Source organism: Schistocerca serialis, chromosome 1 (genome assembly GCF_023864345.2).
Source record: "Schistocerca serialis cubense isolate TAMUIC-IGC-003099 chromosome 1, iqSchSeri2.2, whole genome shotgun sequence".
Classification (NCBI taxonomy): domain Eukaryota; kingdom Metazoa; phylum Arthropoda; class Insecta; order Orthoptera; family Acrididae; genus Schistocerca; species Schistocerca serialis.
This window is the reverse complement of record NC_064638.1, coordinates 950,769,220-950,790,983: the sequence shown is the minus strand read 5'-3', so window position 1 is coordinate 950,790,983 and position 21,764 is coordinate 950,769,220. Positions and strand designations below refer to the sequence as shown.

The following is a 21,764-nucleotide window of genomic DNA, read 5'->3' as shown; positions in this document are numbered from 1 at the left end:
GGAAAGGTTGGTGGGTGCATGGCAGAGAGTGGCAAACAATGATGGTGGGAGACAAGATCAGGGAGGAGGTGATAGTACAGAGGGGTTGGAAACTGTTGGGTAGATGGTGTGGGGATAGTATGTTATGGTAGGTTGAGGTCAGGATAGTTACAGGAGCAGAGAATATGTTGTAAGGATAACTCCCATGCAGTTCAATAATGCTGGTGGTGAAGGGTAGGATCCAGAGGACTTGGGTAGTGAAACAGCCATTGAAATCAAGCATGTTATGTTTAGGTGCATGTTGTGCCACACGGTAGTCTACTTCATTTCTGGCCATTCATCCTAGTAGACAGCTGGTTGGTAGTCATACCAAAATGAAATGCTGTACAATGATTGCAGCAGAGTTGGTAAGTGATGGCTGCTTTCACAGGTGGCCCAGCCCCTGATGGGTTAGGGTAAATCAATAATAGGACAGGAATAGGAAGTGCAGGGTGGGTGGATTGTGCAGATCTTGCACCTAGGTCTTCCACAGAGATATTATGATCCTTGTGGCAAGGGGTTGATATTGAGAGTGACATTGGGATGGACTAGGAAGATGTGGAGGTTGGGTGGGTGATGGAACTCCGCTTTAGGTGGGGAGGGTAGAATGTCCCTCATTTCAGGGCATGATGCAGGTAATCAAAGCTCTGACAAAGGATGTGGTTTAGTTGTTCCAATCTGGGGTGGTATTTGGTGACGAAGGAGTCACTCATTTGTGACTGGTTTTTGGGGGTGATGGGAGGATTGGTGGTGTAAGAGGAAATGGCATGGGAGATCTGTTTGCAGACTAGGTAGTGCCTGTCTGTGAAGGCCTTGATGAGACCCTCAGCAAATTGGGCAAGGGAGTTCTCGTCATCGCAGATATGCTGTCCCTGAATGGCCAGGCTGTATGGGAGGGATTTTCTGGTGTGAAAGTGATGACGGCTATCAAATTACAGGTACTGCTGGTGACTGGTGAATTTAATGTGGACCAAGGTGCAGATGGAGCTATCAGAGTGGAGGAAGTCAAAGTCTAGAAGTGTGGCACACTGGGTTGAGGAGGACCAGGTGAAGCAGGTGGGAGAGGAAGTGTTTGAGATTGTGAAGGAATATAGGGTGTCTTGGCCTTGAGCCCACATCATGAAGATACCGTCAATGAATCTGAAAGAGGATAGGGTTTGGTAGTTTGAGGGGCTAGGATGGTCTCCTCTAGATGGGCAATAAACAGATTCGAATATGAGGGTGCCATGCAGGTGCCCATGGCTGTGGCATGGATTTGTACATCTTTCTATCAAAGGAGAAGTCATTCTGGGTTAGGATTAAGTTAGTAAGGTGTATGAGGAATGAAGTAGTGGGTTTAGAGTCTGAAGGACTTTGGGGAAGGTAGTGTTCAATAGTGGTAAGACCATGGGCATGAGGGATGTTGGTGTATAGGGAGGTGGCATCAACAGTGACAAGTGGGGATTCAAGAGGTAGAGGGATGAGGAATGGTGGAGAATCAGAGAAAGAAATAGTTGGTATCTTTGACATGGGATGCTAGATTATGGGCAGTGGGTTGGAGGTGTTGCAGCTACACCGCGATGCCAAACGCGTGTCTTGTAGAGTCTGCCACTTGAGTTTGCTAAATATCTCCGTAATGCTATCACGCTTACCAAATAACCCTGTGACGAAATGCATCACTCTTCTTTGGATCTTCTCTATCTCCTCCGTCAACCCGATCTGGTATGGATCCCACACTGATGAGCAATACTCAAGTATAGGTTGAACGAGTGTTTTGTAAGCCACCTCCTTTGTTGATAGACTACATTTTCTTCTGCAGGAAGGATGATTGGTGTCTGTTGTCTGCAGGAAGGATGATTAGCTCAAGATTAGTTTTGAGGTTTGGTATGGTTATTCTTTCTCCTGCCGAAAGGCTGGTGTTCTGAGGAAGGTGTCTGTAGAAGGGAAGAGCATAAACACAGTTGCTACTGTAGATTTTGTTTGATAATATAGTGATAGTAAGTATGCAGGTTGTTTATGAGGACATACCTTAAGACAGATAATGGCCAAAGTGGTGTGGATGAATAGCAATTTTGAAATGTTTATGTAAGAAAAAAGGTGCATCCACACTACAAGTTTTATGACTGAGATAGATTTCATTTTTAATACTTTTGTACAAATAATGTTCCTCTCTTGATCTCCAAGTCTTATTTCAGTCTCAACACCTCAATGTTATCTGCATTTTCTCTGATGCCTGTTGTCAAGCATATTATAATTTGTTTTCCCCTCACATTTGCTGTGTTTAATGACTGGTTGATCTTCTTTCTTTCATACTTCCAAATTACACATTGCCTTTCTTACTATTCCTTTACTGCTCTTCAGAATTTTAACTAAATTTGCTCTCAGTTTAGTCTCAGTTTTAGAAATGATTATCATACACTGAGCTGCATGATCTATCATCAAGGTAAAATAATTGCTTCATTTGTTGTTTTTATTTTTTATTTTTTATTAATTTCAAACTGTGAAAAATTACAGAAAATATCTTAAATTGTTGATATGGCAACAGCTTTATGCTAGACCAATGACAGTTGAGTGAGACCAGAAACATTACAGCTGAACATTTCTGAGGGGAGCTAGACTTCAAATAGGAAATAAACATTATCTTATTCAGCTATGTCACTTGGAAGAGCATTTGATAGACATTGTAAGATAAGTCAGCTGAAGGTGAAATAAGAGCTGTATTGAAACTTTTTGATAAATTAAAACTGTGTGCTGAACTGGGAGGTGAACTTGAAGCCTTTGTCATTTTGTGGGCTAGTTCTCTGCTGACTGATCTACTCAAGCATGATTCATAATCTGTCCTGACTGCTTCACTTCTATCAGTACTTCTTCTGCTATCTTTTGAACTTCACATCAGTTCTCCTGCATACCTTGAGGCACTAGCATTCCACATGCAAGTTCTAATTCAGCATACAGTTTTTATCTGCCAGTATCAGGAAGATTTAAGTCAGTGCAACAACAATATACTGTGAAAATTCAGATTAGAATAGCTGTACTGCCTGTTAGGAAAGTGAGAGTAATTAAAAAGGTAAAAATTACTTTCCTTTTGGCAAATATTACAGTCATACAACATTTATGAAATGACAACATTTCTGCCATTGACTCCAGTTATTGTTTATTTTCCACTGTTGATCAATTCAGATTATTATAGCATTGTCAAGCAGCTGTTGACATGCATGAAGGCAGCCAACCAAGCTGTTGAACCACTATGATATGGAAGACAAACATAAAACTTACGACACATATTCATGCGTAAAATGATAGCAATTTTACAAAGACAATTCGTCATCAGTTTTATGTTTACTCCTCCCATATTGTGATGGTCTGTCTTCAAGCAGGTCAGCTACTGCTTGACAATGGTGAAACAGAAAGAATTTGTCAGTAGTGGAAAATAAACAGCAATTACTGTCAGTGACAGATACATCATTTCAGAGAAGAGAGAAGTTTACTTATGTACTTCATACAGATTTCTTTATATTTATGTTAACATGCACTTTAGTGCTATGGAGATGGATTAATAAAAATAATTTTGTACAAACAATAAGTGTGGCTTATCTGGGAAGTACACAAGGAAAACCAAACATCAAAAATTTTGAAATATAAATTGTTAGGTTGCTAAAGAAAATTGTTACAACCCAACAACTAAAGTGTTTTTTAATGAGACTCCCCCGTGAACCATGGACCATGCCGTTGGTGGGGAGGCTTGCGTGCCTCAGCGATACAGATAGCCAAACCGTAGGGCCAACCACAATGGAGGGGTATCTCTTGAGAGGCCAGATAAATGTGTGGTTCCTGAAGAGGGGCAGCAGCCTTTTCAGTAGTTGCAGGGGCAACAGTCTGTATCATTGACTGATCGGGCCTTGTAACATTAACCAAAATGGCCTTGCTGTACTGGTAATGTGAACAGCTGAAAGCAAGGGGAAATTACAGCCATAATTTTTCCTGAGGACATGCAGCTTTACTGTATGGTTAAATGATGATGGTGTCCACCTGGGTAAAATATTCCGGAGGTAAAACAGTCTCCCATTCAGATCTCTTGGTGGGGACTACTCAGGAGGACGTTGTTATCAGGAGAAAGAAAACTGGCGTTCTATGGATCAGAGAGTGGAATGTCAGATCCCTTGATCGAGCAAGTAGGTTAGAAAATTTAAAAAGGGAAATGGATAGGTTAAAGTTAGATATAGTGGGAATTAGTGAAGTTCGGTGGCAGGATGAACAAGACTTCTGGTCAGGTGAATACAGGGTTATAAATACAAAATCAAATAGGGACAATGCAGGAGTAGGTTTCATAATGAATAAAAAATAGGAGCACGGGTCAGCTATTATGAACAGCATAGTGAACACATTATTGTAGCCAAGATAGACGTGAAGCCTGTGCCTACCACAGTGGTACAGGTTTATATGCTAACTAGCTACGCAGATGAGGAAGAGATTGAAGAAATGCATGATGAGATAAAAGAAATAATTCAGATAGTGAATGAAGATGAAAATTTAATAGTCATGGGGGACTGGATCTCGACAGTAGGAAAAGGAAGAGAAGGAAAAGTAGTAGGTGAATATGGAATGGGGGTAAGGAATGAAAGAGGAAGCCGCCTGGTAGAATTTTGCACAGAGCATAACTTAATCATAGCTAACACTTGGCATAAGAATCGTGAAAGAAGGTTGTGTATGTGGAAGAGGCCTGGAGACAGAGGAAGGTTTCAGATAGATTATATAATGGTAAGACAGAGATGTAGGAACCAGGTTTTAAATTGTAAGACATTTCCAGGGGCAGATGTGGAATCTGACCAAAATCTATTGGTTATGAACTGTAGATTAAAACTGAAGAAACTGCAGAAAGGTGGGAATTTAAGGAGATGGGACCTGGATAAACTGACTAAACCAGAGTTTGTACAGAGTTTCAGGGAGAGCAGAAGGGAACAATTGACAGGAATTGGGGAAAAAATACAGTAGAAGAAGAATGGATAGCTTTGAGGGATGAAGTAGTGAAGGCAGCAGAGGATCAAGTAGGTAAAAAGATGAGGGCTAGTAGAAATACTTGGGTAACAGAAGAGATATTGAATTTAATTGATGAAAGGAGAAAATATGAAAGTCAATAACTGAAGCAGGCAAAAAGGAATACAAAAGTCTCAAAAATGAGATCGACAGGAAGTGCAAAATGGCTAAGCAGGGATGACTAGAGGACAGATGTAAGGATGTAGAGGCATATATCACTAGGGGTAAGATAGATACTGTCTACGGAAAATTAAAGAGACCTTTGGATTAAAGAGAACCACTTATATGAATATCAAGAGTTCAGATGGAAAACCAATTCTAAGCAAAGAAGGGAAAGCAGAAAGGTAAAAGGAGTATATAGAGAGTCTATACAAAGGCAGTGTACTTGAGGGCAATATTATGGAAATGGCAGAGGACATAGGTGAAGATGAAATGGGAAATACAATACTGTGTGCAGAATTCGACAGAGCACTGAAAGACCTAAGTCAAAACAAGGCTCTGGGAGTAGACAACATTCCATTAGAACTACTGATAGCCTTGGAAGAGCCAGCCCTGACAAAACTCTACCATCTGGTGAGCAAGATGTATGAGACAGGTGAAATACCCTCAGACTTCAAGAAAAATATAATCATTCCAATCCCACAGAAAGCAGATGTTAACAGGTGTGAAAATTACTGAACTATCAGCATAATAAGTCACAGCTGCAAAATACTGACACAAAATCTTTACAGACAAATGGAAAAACTGGTGGAAGCTGACCTTGGGGAAGATCAGTTCGGATTCTGTAGAAATATTGGGACATGTGAGGCAATACTGACCCTACCTCAAGGAAAGGTAAGCCTACGTTTGTAGCATTTGTAGACTTAGAAAAAGCTTTTGAAAATGTTAACTGGAACACTCTCTTTCAAATTCTGAAGGTGGCAGGGGTCAAGTACAGGGAGCAAAAGGCTATTTAAAATTTGTACAGAAACCAGATGACAGTTATAAGAGTAGAGGGGCATGAAAGGGAAGCAGTGGTTGGGAAGGGAGTGAGACAGGGTTGTAGCCTATCCCTGATGTTATTCAATCTGTATATTGAGCAAGCAGTAAAGGAAACAAAAGAAAAATTAGGAGTAGGGATTAAAATCCAAGTAGAAGAAATCATAACTTTGTGGTTTGCCAATGACATTGTAACTCTGTCAGAGACAGAAAAGGACCTGGAAGAGCAGTTGAATGGAATGGACAGTATCTTAAAAGGAGGATATAAGATGAACATCAACAAAAGCTGAACAAGGATAATGGAATGTAGTCTAATTAAATCAGGTGATGTTGAGGGAATTAGCTTAGGAAATGAGACACTGAAAGTAGTAGATGAGTTTTGCTATTTGGGGAGCAAAATAACTCCAAGTACAGAGGATATAAAATGTAGACTGGCAATGGCAAGAAAAGCATTTCTGAAGAACAGAAAATTGTTAACATTGAGTATACATTTAAGTGTCAGGAAGTCTTTTCTGTAAGTATTTGTATGGAGTGTAGCCATGTATGAAAGTGAAACATCGACGATAAATAGTTTAGACAAGAAGAGAATAGTAGTTTTCAAAATATGGTGCTACCGAAGAATGCTGAAAATTAAATGGGTAGATCACATAACTAATGAGGAGGTACTGAATAGAATTGGGGAGAAGAGTAATTTGTGGCAGAACTTGAACAGAAGAAGGGATCGGTTGGTAGGACAAGTTCTGAGGCATCAAGCGATCACCAATTTAGCATTGGAGGGCAGTGTGGAGAGGAAATATCATAGAGGGAGGCCAAGAGATGAATACAGTAAACAGATTCAGAAGGATGTAGGGTGCAATAGTTACTCAGAGATGAAGGAGCTTGCATAGAATAGAGTAGCATCCAGAGCTGCATCAAACCAGTCTCTGAAATGAATACCACAACAACAACACCAGCAAAAAAGCTATCTACAGAAAAATTCACATGTAATGTAAGTGAAAATGGTCCTTTTCATACCATTTCATTGTTTGTTGATTATGGCAACTTCTTTTCGTTTGGTTTCCTCTCTGGACGTTATCATAAATGTAGTAACTAAGTAATACATGAGACCGGTACAGGTACACAAATATGCCTTCATTCATGAAGCTCTAAATGTAAACAGAAAACAGAGTCTCGTGAATCCCCATGTAATACGACACATTACACAGATGTGAATGGTACACTGGAAGGACATGAAAGAGGATCAGTTAGTGCTACTCCATGCATATATGTGAGAATCACCAGCAGACGGTGCAGTGGAGACTTCACCGTGTGCACACCTCCCATAGGTGGCCTCCAGTGGCTGGCCTCCACTTTTGGCAGCTGATTCAAAGAAGCAAGTGTACTCACTCTCACAGGCACTAGTTGCAGCACACTTCTCCCTCGCGCAACATGGCCACCCAGGTGATGGAGGAGATGCTGGCAGCCCAACAAGAGACACATCCATTGAATCTGGATCGGTGGCAGCCAGTGCAGATGAAAGGTGAGATGATGTGCCAGGTGGTCACTGGAGCATCGGGCCAGAATACATGGGGAAATGCCCAAGGGTGGTGGGCCCACACAGCACCCAATGACAGCATCAGAAAAGTGGGTGCCATCGTCATCTCTTCACTGTCATCAGCAGTCATGTCCCAATGTCAAGGATAAGGGGCTGGACCCAATGGCAATGATGGCTGAGGTGATGATAGCAAGGGGACAGGTGGAGCCAGCCTGACTGGAACAGCAGGCTGCAGTAATGGATCCAAAGCTGGAGATGAACCAGTGCCCCATGCTGGGTAGCTGGAACCCCACATCACATCACTGGGATGGGGGCACTTCCACAGCAGTTGATGAGGCAGAGGATTGCAGGGTGGGGTGCATTGATGAGGACTGCACCCACAAACCACTAGCTTCTGGTAATGAGTGGGGGCACAACTGATCACAGTGATGTGCCACCAGGCCATTGCCCATATGATCATCATGAAGGCAGCATCCCCAGTGGCAGACACTAGTGGCTGGTATGCATTTGAGCTGACAACCAAACCCTTATGCCTACACTGGTGATCTGGATGCAAAGCAACCAGATGAACCTGACTGTGGCAGGTGAAGCACAGGTCACAGAATGTGGAGGAACATGCTTGGCTGCCAGCCTTGTAGTATCACAGGTGGGCTTCATTACCCCACAGGCAAGAAGTGATAGGTGATCAGAAAATGAGAGTCAGGTGTCATCCAGCGATAAATCCACAACAAACATTTTCATTTGGGACTTGAATGTATGCACTAGTAGTTTTGCCTCACCGTTTGGTTCAGGGTGGAATGGCGGAGCCATAACATGGTGAAGGCCATGACAGGACAAAACAATTTAAAGATGTGAGAAACAAATTGGGGCCCATTATCAGAAACTAAGAAACAAGTCAACTCCTCAATAGAAAAAACCCACAAAAGAGTATGAATTGTGACCTCATCCAACGTTGATGCAGACCAGAGAATGTAAGGAAACTGGGAAAATGCATCCACACCAAGAGCCAATAGTAATTCAATAAGGGACCCACAAAGTTTACATGAATGCATTTAAATGGCTGTGTGGAGCAGACCATGGGGGACACAGATGCCCTGGGGTGCTGCCTGTTGTGAGGCACACTGCTCACAAGCTGCAACAAAACAAGCAATTTCGCATCAATCTGTGGCCAAAAACACATGTCTCCTAGCTAAATTTTCAGTGTGTAAAACTGCCCAATGTCCCTGGTGGAGAAGGCATAGAACCTCATGCTATAACACAATAGGAAAGACTACTCTGAGAGAGGTGTCGTCCAGGGATAACAGCAATACACGTTCAAAAACAGAGAGGTCATACCTTAAGGAAAAAGAGTTGTACAGGTTGTCTGAAGCCTGACATGGTGGTTTATCTGGCCAACCCTGTTGAATAAACCAAACCATCTCATGCAGAACTGAGTCAGTGACAATGGCAGCTGCTATGTGCAAGCTCGTAATTGGGAAACCCTCAATCATGGCATGCATTTCACTCAAGATGGAAACAAAGCAATTCTTCATTATCATAGTCTGAATCAGGACCCACAGGAAGATGGGAGATGGTGTCCACATTGGCATGTTCAAACATAGGTTGAAAATAGATTTCATATTTGTAGTGAAACAAGAACAGTGCCCAGATACACGGGAATGGAGAATCAGATACAACCAAGAGCTCGAGAAACTATACCAGCAGCCCAACATAGCAGGAACTGTCAAAGCCAAACGAATGCAGTGGGCCGGCCATGTGGCCTGGAAGTGTGAGGATTAAACAAGGAAACCAAGGGTTTATGGTTAGTAAAAAGGTGAAAAACCATGTAATTCCTTGAGAGCATAAACTACAGCGAGAGCCTCTTTTTCCACTTTTACTCTGCTAACCAGAGTAAGAGATTTAGAGGTGAAAGCAACAGATCATCCAGAGCAGTCAGTATATCGGTGCACTAGCATCCTGCTGAGGCCATACTGTGAGGTGTTAGTTGCCAAAACTATGTGCTGGTCCAGAAGTACATAGTTAAACAAGGAGAAAGGAGTGGTTTGGGTACAACACTTTGTACTACTACTACTACTACATGATCAGGCCCAGTGGACCGCACGCATCCTCAAGTTTCCTCCTCCACTGTATTCTGTCCACTGCTGCTATCCGCCATTCGTCTACATCTATTGACACTTGGTTTAAATCTTCATGGAGTCCATCCCTCCAACACTTCTTGGGTCTCCCTGGCGGTCTCTTTCCTGTAGGTGTGAAATTCAGGAGCTTCCGAGGCCATCTGTGATCCTCCATCCAGGCCACATGGCCGGCCCACTGCATTCGTTTGGCTTTGACAGTTCCTGCTATGTTGGGCTGCTGGTATAGTTTCTCGGGCTCTTGGTTGTATCTGATCCTCCATTCCCGTGTATCTGCATCAAGAACTAGACCAAAGCTCTTCCAAAGCACTTTTCTCTCAAAAACAAGGAGCTTATGGAAGTCCTGTTTCCGGATACTCCATGTCTCACAGCCAAATAGAACAACAGGCTGGATCAGGGTTTTGTACAGTCGAATCTTGAACTGTCTGGAGAGAGATTTGGACCGAAGCAGTTGCTCTAGGCTGTGGTAAGATCACTTTCCTGCTTGTAGTCTGGCATTGATCTCTGCTTCACATGACGAATTCTCAGTGAAAAGTGCCCCTAGGTATTTCAATTCTTGCACTCTCTTGTAGGAATGGTCCCCAACCTGCAGTGATCGTAGAAGATCAACAGTCTGACAATGACCATGCATCATAACAAGGCACTCTGTCTTGGCTTCATTTATGTTTAGCCCAAATTAGCTGGCAGCCTCCTTTGGTGCTTTGGTCATTTGCTCCAACTCCTCTTCCGACCTAGAGAGTAAACAGATGTCATCTGCATAGGCTAAGTATGCCAGTCTATTTCCTTCAATTTCAATCCCTTCGCTCTCTTGGAAGGTCTACATCTACATCTACATTTATACTCCGCAAGCCACCCAACGGTGTGTGGCGGAGGGCACTTTACGTGCCATGGTCATTACCTCCCTTTTCTGTTCCAGTCGCGTATGGTTCGCAGGAAGAACGACTGTCTGAAAGCCTCTGTACACGCTCGAATCTCTCTAATTTTACATTTATGATCTCCTCGGGAGTTATAAGTAGGGGGAAGCAATATATTCGAAACCTCATCCAGAAATGCACCCTCTTGAAACCTAGCGAGCAAGCTACACCGCGATGCAGAGCGCCTCCCTTGCAGAGTCTACCACTTGAGTTTGCTAAACATCTCTGTAATGCTATCACGGTTACCAAATAACCCTGTGACAAAACGCGCCACTCTTCTTTGGATCTTCTCTATCTCCTCCGTCAACCCGATCTGGTACGGATCCCACACTGATGAGCAATACTCAAGTATAGGTCAAACGAGTGTTTTGTAAGCCATCTCCTTTGTTGATGGACTACATTTTCTAAGGACTCTCCCAATGAATCTCAACCTGGCACCCCCCTTACCAACAGTTAATTTTATATGATCATTCCACTTCAAATCGTTCCGCACGCATACTCCCAGATATTTTACAGAAGTAACTGCTACCAGTGTTTGTTCTGCTATCATACACTCCTGGAAATTGAAATAAGAACACCGTGAATTCATTGTCCCAGGAAGGGGAAACTTTGTTGACACATTCCTGGGGTCAGATACATCACATGATCACACTGACAGAACCACAGGCACATAGACACAGGCAACAGAGCATGCACAATGTCGGCACTAGTACAGTGTATATCCACCTTTCGCAGCAATGCAGGCTGCTATTCTCCCATGGAGACGATCGTAGAGATGCTGGATGTAGTCCTGTGGAACGGCTTGCCATGCCATTTCCACCCGGCGCCTCAGTTGGACAAGCGTTCGTGCTGGTCATGCAGACCGCGTGAGACGACGCTTCATCCAGTCCCAAAGATGCTCAATGGGGGACAGATCCGGAGAGCTTGCTGGCCAGGGTAGTTGACTTACACCTTCTAGAGCACATTGGGTGGCACGGGACACATGCGGACATGCATTGTCCTGTTGGAAAAGCAAGTTCCCTTGCCGGTCTAGGAATGGCAGAACGATGGGTTCGATGACGGTTTGGATGGACCGTGCACTATTCAGTGCCCCTCGACGATCACCAGTGGTGTACGGCCAGTGTAGGAGATCGCTCCCCACACCATGATGCCGGGTGTTGGCCCTGTGTACCTCGGTCGTATGCAGTCCTGATTGTGGCGCTCACCTGCACGGCGTCAAACACGCATATGACCATCATTGGCACCAAGGCAGAAGCGACTCTCATCGCTGAAGACGACACGTCTCCATTCGTCCCTCCATTCACGCCTGTTGCGACACCACTGGAGGCGGGCTGCACGATGTTGGGGCGTGAGCGGAAGACGGCCTAACGGTGTGCGGGACCGTAGCCCAGCTTCATGGAGACGGTTGCGAATGGTCCTCGCCGATACCCCAGGAGCAACAGTGTCCCTAATTTGCTGGGAAGTGGCGGTGCGGTCCCCTACGGCACTGCGTAGGATCCTACGGTCTTGGCGTGTATCCGTGCGTCACTGCGGTCCGGTCCCAGGTCGACGGGCACGTGCACCTTCCGCCGACCACTGGCGACAACATCGATGTACTGTGGAGACCTCACGTCCCACGTGTTGAGCAATTCGACGGTACGTCCACCCGGCCTCCCGCATGCCCACTATATGCCCTCGCTCAAAGTCCGTCAACTGCACATACGGTTCACGTCCACGCTGTCGCGGCATGCTACCAGTGTTAAAGACTGCGATGGAGCTCCGTATGCCACGGCAAACTGGCTGACACTGACGGCGGCGGTGCACAAATGCTGCGCAGCTAGCGCCATTCGACAGCCAACACCGCGGTTCCTGGTGTGTCCGCTGTGCCGTGCATGTGATCATTGCTTGTACAGCCTTCTCGCAGTGTCCGGAGCAAGTATGGTGGGTCTGACACACGGGTGTCAATGTGTTCTTTTTTCCATTTCCAGGAGTGTATAATCATACAATAAAGGATCCTTCTTTCTATGTTTTCACAATACATTACATTTGTCTATGTTAAGGGTCAGTTGCCACTCCCTGCACCAAGTGCCTATCTGCTGCAGATCTTCCTGCATTTTGCTACAATTTTCTAATGCTGCAACTTCTCTGTATACTACAGCATCATCCGCGAAAAGCCACATGGAACTTCCGACACTATCTACTAGGTCATTTATATATATTGTGAAAAGCAATGGTCCCATAACACTCCCCTGTGGCACGCCAGAGGTTACTCTAACGTCTGTCGACGTCTCCCCATTGATAACAACATGCTGTGTTCTGTTTGCTAAAAGCTCTTCAATCCAGCTACACAGCTGGTCTGATATTCCGTAGGCTCTTACTTTGTTTATCAGGCGACAGTGCGGAACTGTATCGAATGCCTTCCGGAAGTCAAGGAAAATAGCATCTACCTGGGAGCCTATATCTAATATTTTGTGGGTCTCATGAAAAAATAAAGCGAGTTGGGTCTCACACAATTGCTGTTTCTGGAATCCATGTTGATTCCTACAGAGTAGATTCTGGGTTTCCAAAAACGACATGATACACAAGCAAAAAACATGTTCTAAAATTCTACAACAGATCGACGTCAGAGATATAGGTCTATAGTTTTGCGCATCTGCTCGACGACCCTTCTTGAAGACTGGGACTACCTGTGCTCTTTTCCAATCATTTGGAACCCTCCGTTCCTCTAGAGACTTGCGGTACATGGCTGTTAGAAGGGGGGCAAGTTCTTTCGCGTAATCTGTGTAGAATCGAATTGGTATCCCGTCAGGTCCAGTGGACTTTCCTCTATTGAGTGATTCCAGTTGCTTTTCTATTCCTTGGACACTTATTTCGATGTCAGCCATTTTTTCGTTCGTGCGAGGATTTAGAGAAGGAACTGCAGTGCGGTCTTCCTCTGTGAAACAGCTTTGGAAAAAGGTGTTTAGTATTTCAGCTTTACGCGTGTCATCCTCTGTTTCAATGCCATCATCATACCGGAGTGTCTGGATATGCTGCTTCGAGCCACTTACTGATTTAACGTAAGACCAGAACTTCCTAGGATTTTCTGTCAAGTCAGTACATAGAATTTTACTTTCGAATTCACTGAACGCTTCACGCATAGCCTTCCTTATGATAACTTTGACGTTGTTTAGCTTCTGTTTGTCTGAGAGGTTTTGGCTGCATTTACACTTGGAGTGAAGCTCTCTTTGCTTTCGCAGTAGTTTCCTAACTTTGTTGTTGAACCATGGTGGGTTTTTCCCGTCCCTCGCGGTTTTACTCGGCATGTACCTATCTAAAATGCATTTTATGATTGCCTTGAACTTTTTCCATAAACACTCAACATTGTCAGTGTTGGAACAGAAATTTTCATTTTGATCTGTTAGGTAGTCTGAAATCTGCCTTCTATTACTCTTGCTAAACAGATAAACCTTCCTCCCATTTTTTATATTGCTATTAACTTCTATATTCAGGGATGCTGCAACAGCCTTATGATCACTGATTCCCTTTTCTGCACTTACAGATTCGAAAAGTTCGGGTCTGTTTGTTATCAGTAGGTCCAAGATGTTATCTCCACGAGTCGGTTCTCTGTTTAATTGCTCGAGGTAATTTTCAGATAGTGCACTCAGTATTATGTCACTCGATGCTCTGTCCCTACCACCCGTCCTAAACATCTGAGTGTCCCAGTCTATATCTGGTAAATTGAAATCTCCACCTAAGACTATAACATGCTAAGAAAATTTATGTGAAATGTATTCCAAATTTTCTCTCAGTTGTTCTGCCACTAATGCTGCTGAGTCGGGAGGTCGGTAAAAGTAGTCAATTATTAACCTAGCTCGGTTGTTGAGTGTAACCTCCACCCATAATAATTCACAGGAACTATCCACTTCTACTTCACTACAGGATAAACTACTACTAACAGCGACAAACACGCCACCACCAGTTGCATGCAATCTATCCTTTCTAAACACCGTCTGTGCCTTTGTAAAAAGTTCGGCAGATTTTATCTCTGGCTTCAGCCAGCTTTCTGTACCTATAACGATTTTAGCTTTGGTGCTTTCTATCAGCACTTGAAGTTCCGGTACTTTACCCATGCAGCTTCGACAGTTTACAATTACAATACCGATTGCTGCTTGACCCCCGCATGTTCTGACTTTTCCCCGCACCCTTTGAGGCTGCTGCCCTTTCTGTACTTGCCCGAGGCCATCTAACCTAAAAAACCGCCCAACCCACGCCACACAACCCCTGCTACTCGTGTAGCCGCTTGCTGCGTGTAGTGGACTCCTGACCTATACAGCGGAACCCGAAACCCCACCACCCTATGGTGCAAGTCAAGGAATCTGCAGCCCACATGGTCGCAGAACCGTCTCAGCCTCTGATTCAGACCTTCCACTCGGCTCTGTACCAAAGGTCCGCAGTCAGTCCTGTTGATGATGCTGCAGATGGTGAGCTCTGCTTTCATCCTGCTAGCGAGACTGGCAGTCTTCACCAAATCAGATAGCCGCCGGAAGCCAGAGAGGATTTCCTCCAATCCATAGCGACACACATCATTGGTGCCGACATGAGCGACCACCTGCAGATGGGTGCACTGTACCCTTCATGGCATCTGGTAGGACCCTTTCCACATCTGGAATGACTCCCCCCAGTATGCACACAGAGTGCACATTGGTTTTCTTCCCCTCTCTTGTTGCCACATCCCTAAGGGGACCCATTACGTTCCTGACATTGGAGCTCCCAACTACCAGTAAGCCCACCCTCTGTGACCGCCCGGATCTTGCAGACTGAGAGGCAACCTCTGGAACAGGACAAGCAGCCATGTCCAGCCAAAGATCAGAAACAGCCTGAGACAGAGGCTGAAACCAGTTTGTCAGACAAACTGGAGAGGCCTTCCGTTCAGCCCTCCAGAATGTCTTTCGCCCCTGGCCACACCTCGAGATGACCCCCCACTCTACCACAGGTGAGGCATCAGCCTCAATGTGCACAGTATCCTGGGCAGCCACAGTCGTAGTCCAGTCGGGGGATGTGTGGGACGAGCTGGCCATCCCTGACGAACCCCCATCCAGACCCCCACAGTGATGCCCATTGGCAACAGCCTCAAGCTGTGTGACCGAAGCCAACACTGCCTGAAGCTGGGAGCGAAGGGATGCCAACTCAGCCTGCATCCGAACACAGCAGTTTCAGTCCCTATCCATGCTAAAAACTGTTGTGCAAAGAACGTCTGAACTAATCTACAGAGAGCACAAACAATTCGACACAAAATTTGAATGGTTATTTAAATACAAGATTGCCTAGTAAAGGAAGTAATGCTGCTATTTGTGCACTGCCGACACACTGTTCAGCGGCGGAAGGAGACTACACAATTTTACACTATTCAGGTACTAAAACGCGATGCTACAACTCTCAAATACTACAATACGCCCGAAATTTATGAATTAAACAACGCAAAGAAATTAAGAATTAAACTACGTAACAAATAAGTGAGCTAAGAGTATACGTCTTACTGCTGCAGCTGCTTATCCAACGGCAGCAGGTCTCGTGTTCAGTCTTCTCGAGGGCAAAGTTGAACAGGATAGGGAACAACCCATCTCCTTGCCTGAGTCCTGTCACAATTTCAAACTCCTCAGTTATGCGATTTCCCATCTTCACCTTTGCACGTGTTTTGTTCAGACAGATCTTTATCAGATTGATGAGTTTCTCTGCTATGCCAAACTCCCTTAAACAGTTGAGCAGGCTCTTGCGATGTATGCAATCATAGGCCTTCTTAAAATCAACGAATAAAATATGCAAATCTTTACCATATTCACCCAGTTTCTCAGTGAGCTGCCAGAGACTGAAGATGTGATCTACTGTTGACCATCCTTGCTGGGAACCTCCCTGGTACTCCCCAGTCACTGATTCTGCCACTGGCTGAATTCTATGTATGAGGCAATTGGACAGGATCTTATAGCAGATGTTAAACAGGGCAATTCCTCGATAGTTGTCACATTTCAGTTTGTCGCCCTTCTTATGTATTGGACAAATCAGAGCTGTTTTCCATTCTCCTGGTAGTTCTTCTTTAGTCCATATTGCCTGTATCAGTCAGTGTATTTTTTCTGCAAGTTTCTCTCCTCCTGCCAGGATCATTTCAGCCTGTATCCCATCTTCACCTGAACTCTTATTCTGTTTAAGGTGTCTGATTCTGGTTTTTATCTCATCCAGGGTAGGTGGGGGATAGTCTGCATCGGCTGTAATTGAGTACTGGAAATCAAACTGCAGTTCGGGTTCATCACAATTTAGCAGCTGTCAAAAGTACTCTTTCCATCTCTCAGCTATGTCACTATCATTGAGTGTTTCCTTTGCTGTATCCCTAACTGAGCTCTGGATGTTTCCCCACATTAGTTAAAGGTCCTGATTCACGTCCATTTCACTGAGTGCTTCAAAATGGTTACTAAGTTGCAATTGGTATCTGGTCTTCGTTGCCTCATCTTTCAGTTTCTCCACATGGTACCTTTCCACTCTTTTTAACTTAGGCCCTGTTCTTCCTTTGTATGCTTAAACAGCCTCTGATCAGGAAACGATCACTCCCACCTTCGGCACCCCGCGCTGTCTTAACGTGTAACACCCATCTCTTGGCTCTTAGATCAATGGCAACATGGTCTATTTGATTTACAGTTCTCCCATCTGGTGATACCCAGGTTCCTTTATGTATGTTTTTCCGCTGGAAGTTTGTGCTGGAGATGAACAACCCTAATGATGTAGCGAAGCTGATGAACCTAACTCCATTGTCATTGCTTAGGTTGTGTAGACTGTGCCTACCTGTTGTGTCTTGGAATATTTGTTCCTTCCCAACCTTGGCATTCATATCACCAAGGAGGATCCTCAAGTGTCCATTTGGTATAGCATCCATCACTGCCTCTAGCTGTGCATAGAACTCGTCTTTCAATTCACATTTGCTCTCTTTTCCATGGGAGCATGACAGTTCACAAAAGTTGCCTTAATATGCTTTACGTCCAGTGTTAGAACAGATATTCTTGGGTTGACTGAAATGAATTCTGAAACATTAGTGGCCAACGTCTTACTGACGCAGAAACCAGTGCCTAACAGATGACCTCGTTCACAGGCTCCATACAGAATTGTACAGTTTTCAACATCAATGCTCCCAGTAACGTCCCACCGGATTTCTTGCAGTGCAGTGCCACACTGGTGGCAGCTCCTGTCTTGTACAGACTCCTTACATTCCACGTTCCAAATCATATACTGTTTCTTTGCCATTGACTTCATCTATTTTTGTCAGTAATGTTCCGAGGCTTACTTGTAGTCTTGAAAGCATGTTTAATTTTTTACAGAGAGAGGATGCTGGCCTCTCGTCCAACCTGAGGTGTTACCCTCACAGCTTACAGGACTGCTGGCTTTTCTTAAGGGGTGGGCTCCCCTCAGGAGTTCGGTTATAAGTAGGAATAAGAAAATTGGAAAGACGCCCTCGGGCCTCGAAACCTAATACCGTTGGGGTTGAAAAAGCAAGAGTTGGCCAAGGCAGTCTGACAGGGAAGGAGAAAGAAGGAGTCTGACACAAGTAAGTGGAAGCAATGTCAGACTTAGCTTGGGTCCCCGTGGTCGCCACCTGCGTACTTCTAGCTGAAGTCCCTTTGTAGGGATATGAAATAGAATGACCACATAGGCTCAGTCATGGGTAAAGCCGGTGGTAGTCTTCAGCTTATTGGTATAATTTTGGGAAAGAGCAATCAGTTTACAAAGGAGACTGCTTATAAATCACTTGTGCAATTGGTTCTAGATTATTACCCAAGTGTGTGGGAAACATACCAATAAGACTAACAGGGGATATTGAACATATACAGAGCATGGTCACAGGTTTGTTTGAACCATGCGAGAATGTCACAGAGATACTGAAGGAACTGAACTGGAAGACTCGTGAAGACAGACGTAAACTATCCAGAGAAAATATATTAACAAAGTTTCAAGAAACAGCTTTAAATGATGATTCTAGGACTATACTACAATCCCCTATGTATCGTAAACATAGGGATTGTGAGGATAAAATTTAAATAATTACTGCACATGCACAGAGGCATTCCAATAACCATTCCTCCCTCACTCCATATGTGAATGGAATGGGAAGAAACCCTAATAACTGGTACAGTGGGATGTACCCTCTGCCATGCGCCTCATGGTGGTTTGCAGTGTATAGATGTACATGTAGGAGGAGCCTATGACAACAGTATTATTCAGATAATTAATGCAACCAAGGACAGGCATAGGCAATTGCTCTAAAAATTGTAAGAAAATAGCAGGGCTGCTAGCCACACTAAAAGGGAGGTGCAAGTATTGATAGAGACCAAAAGGAGACCAGAACTCACTGAGACTTTTTGTCCACAGGAAACTGCAGATATGTTTCAGACAAATCAGTTTTAGAATTTTAGAAAAGTACTGGCCATCCAATATTTTCCACAAGAGTTCCTCCTGGTGTAGGAGAGGATACATATCTACGATTGAATGTACATTGATAATAGTACTGAAGTCACCACAGAGGTGAAGTTTCCTCAATGGTTTCTAAACTTCAGTCAGCAGAGACAACCATTCACTAGTCACAACAGGTTGCACCACTCGTAGAGATTGAAATCTGTCCAATTCTGCTTTCACTTGATCTTTCAAGGTGACAGGAATAGGACACAAATGACAACAACAAGGCCAAACCATGGATTTCTAAGATATATGAGCATAAATATTTGTATCACACTTATACCTTCCGAAAACAAGTCTGGACACTCCTTACACAGCGTTTTCAACTGAAAATTCAGTACCTGATCGAACAAAAGGTGAACAGTGTTGCTGATAGAAAATCTAAATACCTGAAATGTGTCGGTCCAGAACAAGTTCTCAATACCGTCATCAGCAACCACCAAAAATGTAATGGAGCAAACCACTGACTTATAAGAGTCAGATGCTGTAAATTGTTCCAACAGTGCAATGTTCTGTTCGTTATAACTGACCAGTGTTGTGTGACTGGAGTCAATCTTGGTGAGCCTAAACTCACATAGGTTTGAGAATTCAGTGAAGTCACTGACACACCTGTATTGAGCTGCAACCAGATCACTTGACAAAATACACTTAAACTGATAAACAACTTGGGAGAAGTCACAAGATTTTGATTCACACAGTTAACTATCCATGCCCATATCTTGAGCAACCTTCACAAACAATACATGGAGGCGATGTGGCCTTTCTTCTGGCGAGCATTAAAAGTAGCTCAGAACTTAGGGCATGCTGAATGTTTGTGCTGGACAAAACAGAAGGGACAAGAGATGGAAAAAAAGAATATTGATTCACCAAATGTTTGTGCTGGACAATAAAGAAGGGGCAAGATGGAAACAGAGAATGCTGATGCTGGCACTGTGATGGTTGCAGATGCCTTTGGCTGCCCTTGCTCAGCTTGGCACTGGGCTTACGTGTTTTCCACTGCCACTGCAACTTCCTCACATAAGCTATTGGTTGTCATAGTGGACACATCTTGTGACACTTCTGCTACATTGCTGCAGATGTCATTTCGATCACTCTGTGTACAAGAAGCTTCAAAACACAGTGGAACAGTACTCTGTCTGTTAGCAGAAGCTGACAAAGTGGTCACAGCCAAAGCTAGCTTTTCAGTCAGTGCTGGTTGCATGCCATCCATAATGAATAAACCTAATGAAACCACACTTAAAGTATGCACACACAGGAAGCATCCTATCCTCATCACCAATTGCATATAACCAAGTAATACATGAGACCAGTCCAAGTAATACAAATGTGGCTTTATTCATGAAGCTCTAAACAATAATGGAAAACAGACTCTCATGGATCCACAAATAACATGCCATGGTATACAGATGTGAATGGTGCAGTGGAAGGATAGAAAAGAGGAGTTAAGCTCCAGCTCTCAGCTGTAATACAAGTGCATCTACAGAGCAGCAAGTTAAATGTTTATCCTTTTCTGTGTTTTCCATGAAGTATATTTATTAAATTTCATAGATTATTTCTCAGTTTACAAGGGTTAATCTCGCATTTTTGTGAGTGTCAATTTATTGTCTTCAGCTGAACAGCCAGCTATGTAGCTCCTTAATGCATCAGCATCCATTGGTGACAAATCAGGAGGGTAGCAAGTCACATATCTAGGATTGTCTGTTTTTACAGTTTACTTCTTCGGTTGGTCAGGCTAGGATGGGCAGGATGTGTGCATGCTGTGTGCAGATGCAGGAGGAGCTGGCTGCAGTTCATGAACAGTTGAACATGCTATTGGCTACAACAGTCACCTTCCGGCTGCTGCATCGGGGTGCAGCAGTGGTGGAGAACCTGGCACATTGCATGGGACAACTCAGGTGTCACTTGTTTTGCCCATGGGCTCTGCTTCTGAGGCACCTCCTAGTGCACATGACATGGTGGATCTGCCCTCTCAGCAGAGTGTGTGGCGAATGGTAATGCATTCACATCACTCAAGTTGGAGGGCCAAAGTGGAGATCGGCCACCTGGCCTTGCCCATTCTCCCTTTGAGTGGACATGTTGCTCCTTCAGGAGGGCCCAAGCAGGCATACAGGGGGAGAGGTTTACTGCTTATTGGGAGCTCCAATGTTAGGTGCATTATGAATCCCCTTAAGCAGATAGCGATTAGGGCTGGGAAGATAGCCAACAGGATGCCTCATCTGAGATGTGGAGGTGACCTGCCAGTGGCATTCGAGCATGCAGGATGCAGTCGTCTGCAAGCTGTGGCTCACATCGGCACCAATGATGCCTGTCACATGGGTTGTGACGTGATCTTCAGTTTGTACAGGTGGCTGGTCGAGGAGGTGAAGACTGCTGGCCTCAGCCACAGGGTGCAAGCAGAGCTCACAATTTTGAGCATCTTTCACAGAGTTGATCGGGGTCTTGGTTTGGAGCCGAGTAGAGTGTCTCAACCAAAGGTCTTATCAACTCTGTGACAGTCTTGGCTGCAGATTTCTGGACCTGCGTTATCTTGTGGGGATTTGTAGGACTCCCCTTGATAGGTCATGGGTACACAACACAAAGGAAGAAGCTACTTGGGTAGCAGAGCACTTGTGGAGGGCACATGAGGTATCTTTATGCTAGGTGGTAGATTTAGGTGCTCTGATGGGCTCTTACCAGTTGATTCACAGCAAGAGAAGTCAAATGGCATTCAGAATAAAGACA

General features: G+C 44.3%; 1 protein-coding gene across 1 annotated transcript in view; it reads left to right on the top strand.

Annotated features, from left to right (window-relative positions):
• LOC126450820 (uncharacterized) overlaps positions 1-21,764 on the top strand; it is a 194,513-nt gene that overhangs the window by 34,670 nt on the left and 138,079 nt on the right. The window contains exons 4-5 of the mRNA XM_050091029.1: positions 7-21; positions 7,404-7,528. Coding sequence (XP_049946986.1) covers positions 7-21; positions 7,404-7,528 — 140 coding nt within the window. The remainder of the gene's footprint in view (positions 1-6; positions 22-7,403; positions 7,529-21,764) is intronic.